The sequence below is a fragment of the Cnephaeus nilssonii genome, assembly GCF_951640355.1.
Source record: "Cnephaeus nilssonii genome assembly, chromosome: 12".
Lineage (NCBI taxonomy): Eukaryota > Metazoa > Chordata > Mammalia > Chiroptera > Vespertilionidae > Cnephaeus > Cnephaeus nilssonii.
The window spans coordinates 51523147-51533249 of record NC_137083.1 but is presented as its reverse complement, the minus strand read 5'-3'; the positions used below and the strand labels follow the sequence as shown (position 1 = coordinate 51533249).

The 10103-nt window shown below is 46.8% G+C and overlaps 1 protein-coding gene across 1 annotated transcript; it reads left to right on the top strand.

Annotated features, from left to right (window-relative positions):
- Nucleotides 1–449: 449 nt before the first annotated feature.
- LOC307108034 (anionic trypsin) lies at nucleotides 450–4212 on the top strand (the record flags this gene model as incomplete). The annotated part of the gene is made up of 5 exons (XM_079785731.1): nucleotides 450–583; nucleotides 1662–1821; nucleotides 3166–3419; nucleotides 3783–3919; nucleotides 4060–4212. Exons 1-5 carry the CDS (start codon nucleotides 544–546, stop codon nucleotides 4210–4212), a joined length of 744 nt encoding a protein of 247 aa, XP_079641857.1. The 5' UTR covers nucleotides 450–543.
- Between the last annotated feature and the right edge of the window lie 5891 nt (nucleotides 4213–10103).

Below are 10103 nucleotides of genomic sequence, written 5' to 3'. Positions count from 1 at the left end.
ACAATCCTGGTTCCTCAAAGCCTTGGATTTGACCTTTCTGCCCACTGATTTAGAGTTGAGAAAGGGTCTTCATGCTCACATATAGAAACTTACAGAAGACTTCTTTCCTCTCAGGGGACTCTAGGATACTGAGCAGCCACATTTGCAACCAATATCAGCCCTTCCTTAAAGTCAATTAAATAAAACTCCATGAGGTCAGAGAATTCCTAAGGGCCCAGGTTGCTCTTCTCCTCCTAACCCTCATCCCCTTAGCCCGAGAAGGCCCAGATGTTGTATGTGGGGCTTGGATTCCCCTGTTCTTCTCATCCTGGAATACCTCTGTGAATCACCTGGTCTTCTTCCTCTCTGCCCTCAGAAGGTAAGTATTCCAATCACCTGTAGGTCAAGAACCCACAGAGTGGCCAAAAATAGCAGAGTTGATCCAAGACCCTGGGAAAGGGAAAGCTGCAGGTGTGTTTGTACAGGGAGTAGGGGTGGCCATCCACCCTCACCTCGGGAGGTATAAAGGCTCTCCACCACCAACCTGGTTCTACTTCTGCCACCATGAATCCACTCCTGATCCTTGCCTTTGTGGGAGCTGCTGGTGAGTTCCACGTGTTGCTTCAGGCACTGTCTCCTGGCAAAAATACAAGTTCTACCACCTTGCTGCCTCTCCTGTTTACCTGTGCTCTGATGTTCTATCTCCCCTGTCTAGCACCCCTCTGTCCCATTCCTGGGCTTTCTTTAAGCCTTACCTCTCTCACCTTCTGCATGACCCACTCTCAGCTCCATCATCCATTCATCTCAGGCTTTTAGAAGAGAGGCTGGAAAGGGAGGTGAGGTGAAACTGGTTTATTAAATAGACCAGTGGCCTTGAGGCTTAGCTCTGACAACTCAGAGGCTAGCCTCACTGTGGCTATTCTTTTTTTATTTTGTTAAGGTATTACCACTGTGGCTATTCCTAACCCCAGATATACCACCTTTGGAGACTGGAAGAACACTCATGCCCAAGTCCTAGCTTTAGAAATTCTGTCTTCTTTGGCCTAGGGTGTGGGCTGAGCATTGAATTTTTAAGCTTCCCAGGTCATTTTAAGGTTCCCAGGTGTAGAGCCAAGGTTGAGAATCACTGTTCTATCAACCAATAACAGTGCCTACCTTTGTCCCATCCAATGGGTGTGGGGGCTCCTCTCCCTGGCCTCTCTGTACAGATTTGAGCTATGGGAGAAGCTGGTGCAGTCAGAGCGACTGAGCCAGGAGGTTTTCCTTGTTGGGCCAGCCCATCCTGATCCTCAAGGGCTCTGATAGCCGTGGGGAGCAGATGAGTGATGTTGAGTGAGAGAGAAGCATTCAGTGGGTGAGAACACCACATTCTGAGCTGTATCACATTGAGGGCACTATGAGGATGTTTATTGTGTCCTCATTCTCCTGGTGCCCCTGTAGAGGTCAGGACTGGAGCCCTGTGGGGTACCTAGCTCTGTGCCCTGCAGACAAACAGAGAGACTCAGGAGAACCACATCCATTGCACTTACTGGAGATAGCAGTGTGTTCTCACTGTCCGTTCTCGCTGCCCATCATCGCTGTGCTTATGGAGGAATCATAATTAGTATGACCCAGCCATAGTGCTCAGGCTTCACCCTCTAACATCCTGCTGAATCGGCTTCTCCCTCCTGTCTCCACTCAAGTTGCTTTCTCCACTGATGACGATGACAAGATCGTCGGGGGCTACACCTGCCAGGAGAATTCCATCCCCTACCAGGTGTCCCTGAATGCTGGCTACCACTTCTGTGGTGGCTCTCTCATCAATGACCAGTGGGTGGTGTCCGCGGCTCACTGCTACAAGTCGTAAGTGCTGGGCCCTGATGGCAAAGCCCACAGAGGGGCCCTTGAAGAGCTCGGTTCAGTCCAGTGGAGGGTGGGGGAGAAGGACCATAGAGAGGAGAAGTTGTCAATGACAGCTGATGCCCAGGTGTGGGGGTGGTGAGGGACACATGTAGGAATACTCTGACACCCCAAATAAATAAATACAACAGCCAGAGCTACAGTCATGAGAGCAGAAAGAGGCTATTTAGGGTAGAAGGCCCCACTGGGAAACAGGCAAGGACTTCATACAAGTAACCTTTGCCAGTGCATGCACATAAAAATACCTAAGAAATGTTAAAAAAAAAAAAAAAAAAAGCCTGGGCCCTATCCCAAGGTAATTAATTCAGACTTTTCAGGAAGAGGTGTCTAAATGTTGGTGTTTTGAAAGCTCTCTGGCTCTGGTGATTCTATTCTATAGCAGAGCTGAGAATCACTGCCTAGAGCAAGGGGTTCTCAAAACTGAGTGTGGGTCAGAATTTCCTGGCAGATCTGCTGGACCATGGGTGACTGGATCCCACCCCCAGAGGTGGGAACCGAGGCTTTGCATGTCTAACAAGGTCCTGGGGCCACATTTTGAGACCCACTGGATTATATCATCCAGAATGATAGTGCTTACCAGACCAGGGAGGGAGCAAAAGTCACCACTGTACGTAGCAAAGTCACAGAGGGTGAGCAATGCCTGGGGGCTTCAAGTAGCTCATCTGTGCCCATGACATTGGAGGCATGGCGGGGGGTGGGGTGGGGGGTGCAGCTGGAAAAGCATTTGAGGAGCCACTGCAGCTGGACCCCTTCACCCCTTCCCAGCCCCACTAACACCTACCTCTGAAGCAGAAAGGCTCTTAGTGTCTCAACAATACTTCCCCCTGCCCCTCTGCTGCCCCGTGACATGGGTACAGCCCCACCATTGCCACGACCTTCGCAATGGGTTCAGAATGACTTGAAGGAGGGCCGACGACACAATAGATACATTATACAAAAAATATAAATTTAGAAGGCATTGGGGTGGGTTGGGGGGGGAGGGAGGAGGGACAGACCGAGTTCTGGCCTAGTCAGCTTTTTATTCACTTTGAATACACATTTTCCCTTTAACAATGCATACAAGCAGATCAAAGGTAAAGTTTGGTAAATGATGTAAAGATTATCAGGTCGGGAAATCTCCTGGAATCATTGCAATCACAGCAGGGGCAAAACTTGTGCCTTCCAGTGTCTCTTTTTGATGTTAACTGCTGTTTGCTTTAACCTCCAACACACCATGAGCAGGGAGCTCGGGATCCCAGAAAAGAGTGGGGGTGTACGAAAAGGTCCTCAGTTCTCCTCTCCCAACAGTCGCATCCAGGTGAGGCTGGGAGAGCACAACATTGAGGTCATGGAGGGGAATGAGCAGTTCATCGACTCCGCCAAGGTCATCCGCCACCCCCGATACAACAGCTGGACCCTGGACAATGACATCATGTTGATCAAGCTCTCCTCGCCTGCAGTCATCAGTTCCCGGGTGTCCGCCGTCTCCCTGCCCACCTCCTGTGCACCTGCTGGCACCCAGTGCCTCATCTCTGGCTGGGGCAACACCCTGAGCTCTGGCAGTGAGTGGGGTTCTCACTTCTTCACTCTCTGATTTCCAAGGGTTACCCAGAATTGAGCATTGCCTGAGCTCAGTCCCCTTGGCGTCCAGTCTGCAAATAATATCAAGTGTCCACCACCCTCAAGCTCTGTCCTGGAGGCCAGAGAAATGCAGAGTCTCGAGGAGTTGACCCAGAATAGGACAAGCATAGCACTTGCCATTCTCACCTCCAGGGAGGGGTTCAGCAGTGATCATTCTGGGAACTGAATTGCCTTGACTCTTTCAGGGGCTTAGGTTCTTGGGGTCAACGCCAGATTACCATCCTCCATCCTGGCCTGATTGACTCTCATTTCTCCTTTCCTTTATCTCTTCCTGCTCCTCAAAGTCAACTATCCTGAGCTGCTGCAGTGCCTGGATGCCCCATTGCTGGCCCAGGAGCAGTGTAAAGCTGCGTACCCTGGACAGATCACCGACAACATGGTGTGCGCCGGCTTCCTCGAGGGAGGCAAGGATTCCTGCCAGGTGATTGCCCCTTCGCATGCTGAGACCCCTGCCCATCCACATGGCCTGCCTAGAGGCTGGATTTGAACCCCCAAGGCCATGAGCTGTGCTCCCCTCTTTCTCCCTCCTTATAAAATGTGTTGTGCCTTCCTCCTCTACAGGGTGATTCTGGCGGCCCTGTGGTCTGCAACGGAGAGCTTCAGGGAGTTGTCTCCTGGGGCTATGGCTGTGCCCAGAAGAACAAGCCTGGTGTCTACACCAGGGTCTGCAACTTCGTGGACTGGATTCAGGAGACCATGGCTGCCAACAACTAAAGATCCCATCTGTCCCCCTGCCATCACTATGCTAATAAAGTGACACTGATCTGAACGCCTATGTCTGTGCCTGCTTCCCCGCCCAGCTCTGGGCAACACCCTCCCACCAAGGTCAGCTGGGCCTGGCCGGCCCTTATACCAAGTACCCCCACTTACCAAAGATGCTCCTTGGCATACTAGTTTAGCGGCACATAAAAAGATGGAATCCAAAATCATAAGCAGGAGCGAGGGGAGGCTGTTTTTTTAGAAGGAAATACGTTTCTGAAAGGCTGTGTCAGAGGCTCCTTGACCTTGGCACTGGCATGCAGTGCTGGAGTGTGCCCACAGGGGGCATGGCGTGCCGGGCCCTTTCCTCCCTCTACCTGTAGCCAGATTGAATATACCTGGGGAAGCAACTGTGTATCCACCTTGGCCTCTTCTGAGTACCTCTGTCAAGTGCACTTAGCCAGCGTGCGCTCCCCAATGGGCCCCACTTCTTGACAATCTGCCCATGTGTCTGGGGGGAAAAGAGACCTCCCTGAGTCTCCATCCTTCAAGCTCCAGAGAAATCGGCCTTTTGTGCATCTCACCTGACGATACCAATATGTATATACCGTACAGAGCGCTTACAGACATTTCATGATTGTTTCACCCTCCCCTCTGCAGTGGATACCATTTCTGTGGTACACACAAGAAAGTAGAAGTTAGTTTACCCATGTCCCTCAACCAGCAAATGGTTGATCTGGGGTTCAACTTCTTATTTGCGTGGCCCCAAAGCCGTGCTCTCTCTACCCCGCTTCACAGTCTCTCCTCATGCTACTGTGGTCCATCAACTCTGCCCTTCAACATCTCCCCAGCCCACTCCCTGCATCACTGCACTTACTGAGCGGGCAGGTCTCCTGTCCACCTTCTAACACTGCACCCAAAGAGGTCCTGCTCATTACATCAAGTCCTGATTAATACCTCTCCTGACCTCCCACAGCGTCCAAAATGGAAGCCAAGCTCCTTATCCTGGAGATGGGCTCTTCCTGCTCTGCCCCTGCCTATGTTTTCAGCCTCACTCCCTGCTGCTCCCGTCCCCACCAGTGCTCTGAAGTCCCAGTGGTTCCTCCAACACACCTTTGACCTCTAGCTCTGGACACTACTGTCCATCTCGCTCGATGGCCTTCCCACCCGCCCCTTCACCCTCTTCAGAAAGATCTTTTCCGACTCCTCCTGTTCCTGATTTCTCCCCTCACCCCTGTGCTGGTGCCACTGGCCCTCAAGCCTGAGTGAGGAGCCCCGCTTCTGATCCTCGCTGATGTCTGTCACAGTCCTGCTCATGCCACTGAGTAAACATAGACCCATCTGCCCTGGCATTTGGTGGTGAGCTCCTTGGGGAAGAAATCTTGCCTTGCTCATCCTGATATATCTAGTAATTAAACAATGCCTGGAATATAATAGGCCCCCAGTGATTGAATGAATAAACTATGACCTAGGAGTGAAGGGAAATGTACTGAACAAAGACAGAGCCTCCAGAAGAATGGTTCTCCAGGTGTGGTCCCCGGACCAGCAGCACCAGCATCACCTGGGAATTTAGGACAAGTGCAAATTCCTGGGCCCTACCTCAAACCTTCTGAGTCAGGAATTCTGGGATGGGGCTCAGTGACTCGCATTTTGGCAAGCCTCCCAAGTCATCCTGATGCAAGCTAAAGCCTGATAACCAATGCGGTAGAGAGATTCCTAGCTGTACTCTCCATGAAAATAGTAGTAACTAACATTTTTACTATTTCAGGCACCATGCTAAATCATTATAGGCATTATCTACCTTATCTAGTTCTCACAAGAACTCCTTAAGGCAGGTGTCATTATTACTATTCCCATTTCACAGATACAGAGACTGGGGCTTGAAGGTCTCACAGGTGTTGGTGGAGGGCCTCGGTGGGGGCCCGAATAGACTGGGCTCCAGGAGGTGGGTTTCCCTGAGAGGCAGATCCTTCAGTGGCCTCAGGTACAATGGCACCTACCAGAGCGCCAGGCCTTAAGTAAGGAGGCCTGGGTGCCGATTCCAGCTCTGTTTCTGCATCGGGCATGACTTTAACAATCCATTTAGCCTCAGGTTTCAGTTACATCTGAGGAAATTAGGAGACAAATTTTAGATTAACATGAGTGTAACCACGTGCTTGAAAGTTTCAAGAATTACGCATATATAAGATGTTATTTGTGTATCTCCTTTCCACATGCCAATGCACACCTTGAGAAAGGCACACAGGTAACCCCACTTTCCTCTGGTCCCCATGAGCACCATCCACATTCTGCTCACCCCCTCAAGTGGCCACACTGAGATTGCAGCCACTTAGGTCTAAAAAAAATAAGGAAAGGCTGCCCCCTGCTGCCCAAACTGATGAATGACCCCCTCAGAGCTAAGCTCTTTTTACCCACTCTCCCCCTATTCCCCGCCACCACCACCAAAAAAAGTTGCGTATGACAATGTGACAGAATGGCAAACCTGGGACAAATCCCATAAGGATTAAAAGAAGCCGTGATACCAAGACAGAGTGGTATTATTCTCTGTAAGGCGGTCAGGATGAGGATCCCCAGCTAGATGGTCCAAAGGAAACTTACTGAGAGGGTCAATTATTGGTAGGCAAAAGGGGTGAATAAGACAGGAAAATATACGGAAATAGATCAAACTAAGTCATTACATTGATGAAAGTGTTTCTCGATGTGGAAAGGGAATAAAAACCAGGTCTTACCACACTTCATCTGATAAAAGCAACCCATGACCTTTAAAAATTCAGGCTTATGAAAGTGTGAGATCTGCCGCTATCCCTAAGTTAAGTAAACAGACTGTTTTCCCTTTTTCTTTTTCCCCTAAATCTTAAGAGCCACACTATTGCTTCCAACTTGTGATACCACCAGGTAGCACTCTGGTGTTCTCCACCCTGACACCTGTCTTTTTACATGTCAGGGGACAAGCAGTGGGTCACAAACCTGGCACTGAAATAGAAATACCCAGGTAATTTGGGGCTTGATTGTTTATTTAAATACAAATTAGTAAAGCCACTCCCAGAATTTTTAATTCAAAAGTTCCTGGGACTACTCAGAAATATGCATTTTTCACAAGTTTCCTCAGCAAATTCACTACCATAAAACAGTTTCTTGTGTAAACTGATCTTCTTTGGAAAAAAAAAATAATGACTTTATAAATTAAACAAGTTGGTTTTTTAAGTGGCAGATGTCAAAATACTACTTTAAGTTTTTATTTTCTTTAAGATTTTTATTGTCTTATTTTAAATAGATAATAGAGCTATAGGACTCAAAAATCAATACAATAAAGTTGACACTGAAAAAATGTTACTTTTATTTCCACTCTACTTCTGTCTCCTCCACTCATTCTTAATAAGATCACTTTTATCTGTTTTTGTTCCCTTCTAGTGTTACTTCATGTAGAATTAAGAAAACAAAAGTATAATTCTTATTTTGCCCCTTTGTTAGGCAAAAGGTAGCGTAGGCTATTCTGCAGCCAGCTTTTATCCAGTTGACATTGTATCTTAGAGAACTTTCCACAGCAAAATGAAATAATTTCATTCTCTTTTAGCATTGAATAATATTCCAGTTTGTGAATGTATCACAGTTTATTTATCCAGTCCCTTACTGATGGGCACTTGTTTTTCTCAATTGTTTTGCTATTTCAAATAATGCAAATAGTTCACACAGATTTTTGTATTTGTATTCAAGAATATTTACAGGGTATGCCGAAACCAGTTTGGCTCAGTGGATAGAGCGTCGGCCTGCGGACTCAAGGGTCCCAGGTTCGATTCCGGTCGGGGGCATGTGCCTTGGTTGCAGGCACATCCCCAGTAGGGGGTGTGCAGGAGGCGGCTGATCGATGTTTCTCTCTCATCGATGTTTCTGGCTCTCTATCCCTCTCTCTTCCTCTCTGTAAAAAATCAATAAAATATATTTTAAAAAAATAAAATAAAATAATAAAAAAAAAGAATATTTACAGGGTAAATTTCCATAGGTGGAATTTCTGGTTGAAAAAGTAGAAGCATTTTGTAATTTGTATAGATATTTTCACATTGTTCCCCATAGGGTTGTATCATTTTGCACAAGTTTCCTCAGCAAATTCACTACCATAAAACAGTTTCCTATCCGCAATCAATACAGTAGTCTCCACTTTATCCACAGAGGATAAAGTCCAAGACCTCCAGTGGGTGCCTGAGACAGACCATGGACAGTACCAAATCCTATGTATACCATGTTTTGTTCCTATACATACATACCTCCAATAAAGTTTAATTTATAAATTAGGCACAGTAAGATATTGACAATAATAACTAATAATAAAATAAAACACTATTAAAAATATACTATAATAAAAGTTATATGAATGTTGTCTGTCTCTAAATATCTCATTGTACTGTAGTCTCCTTTTCACTTAAAGGAAGCACTTTACAGCATCTCTTTGGATATCCAAATTGCCAGCATGAATACTCTTTTTCCTGGGGCCATTATTAAGTAAAATAAGAGTTATTTGAACAAAAGCACTGTGGTACCAAGACAGTCCGTCTGATAACTAAGACAGTTACTAAGTGACTAAGGGGCAGGAGCATCAACAGCATGGATGGTTCATAATAAAGGGAAGGATGGAGCGGGACAGCGTGAGATTTCATCATGTACTCAGAACAACATGTAATTTAAAATTTAGAAATTGTTTATTTCTGGAATTTTTCATTTAATATTTTCAGACCTTGGTTGACCACAGGTAGCTGAAACCGTGGAAAGCAAAACTGTGGATAAGGAGGGAACAACTGTATGTAAAAGTGCATATTCCACTACACATTGCCAATAGAATATTCTTCCATGATTCAAATTTGTCAAATTGGTGAAAAACAACATTCCAATCTAAATTTAGTTTGCATTTACCATTGCAAATGTTTTTCCCTATGGTTAAGCACCGTTTGGATCCTATGACTGAGCCGTCTGCTCTTTGCCCATTTTATAGGGTTATTGGATTATTTTCTTACTGATTTCTAGGAGTTCATCATATATTGGGGAGATTAGTCCTTCTGATGAGAACCGAAAATATCTGCTCCCTATTGTCACTTATTTGTTGATTCTGTGTATATTTTTCCATGTAAGTTTATCATCATTATGTAGTCAAGTTTATTCCCCCTCTCCCCCCCCCAATTTTTAGTCATAGTTTGAAAGGTGATAAAAGGAAGCTCCATTTAGTGAAATGAGATCAAGGCCACTCAACTGGAGTTTAATCAAGGTCATCTCATGCAGGAAACTAAACTATCTACCAACTTAAAATGTATCTACCCTTCAGGGAAGAGGGAGAAGACTGACTGATTATGTGGCCATGATTGTATGTGCCTGAGCCTATTTCTCCAGTTCTTTACACCCACTTCCCTGACTCCCTTGACTTCCACCTGAGATCCACAATAACAGGTGTGGTCTTCCCTCACCCACACCCATTCAGAAAGCACTTTACAGCATCTCTTTGGATATCCAAATTGTGCTGAGCTCACAGCTCTCACTTTGGCCACATCTAGAAAAGCCCAGCCTGGGCAGCTCATGGTCAGTTCTCCTCCAGACCACCCTAGAGGTTCAGAATGGGGCCAAAGGGACAGAGTCTAGGTGTTAGGGCCTCATTCTCAGACAAAAGGCGTGGTCTCTGAGTGTCACAGCCTCAGGGGCAGGCCCAGGGTAGAAAGGGGGTTCCACTTTCTGGCAGGGTGGTTCCCCACTATGACGACAAACTCTGCAAGAGGGGCGGATACTGCGTTGGGGAGAAAACTAGGCCCTGTGGCAGGCAGTCTCAAAAAGATACATGTCTCTGAGGAGCTAAGAATATCCTGAAGAAAGGGTATGGGGTGAGGAGGGAGACCCTTGGCCTGGTCTGAACCTCGCTACCTCACACC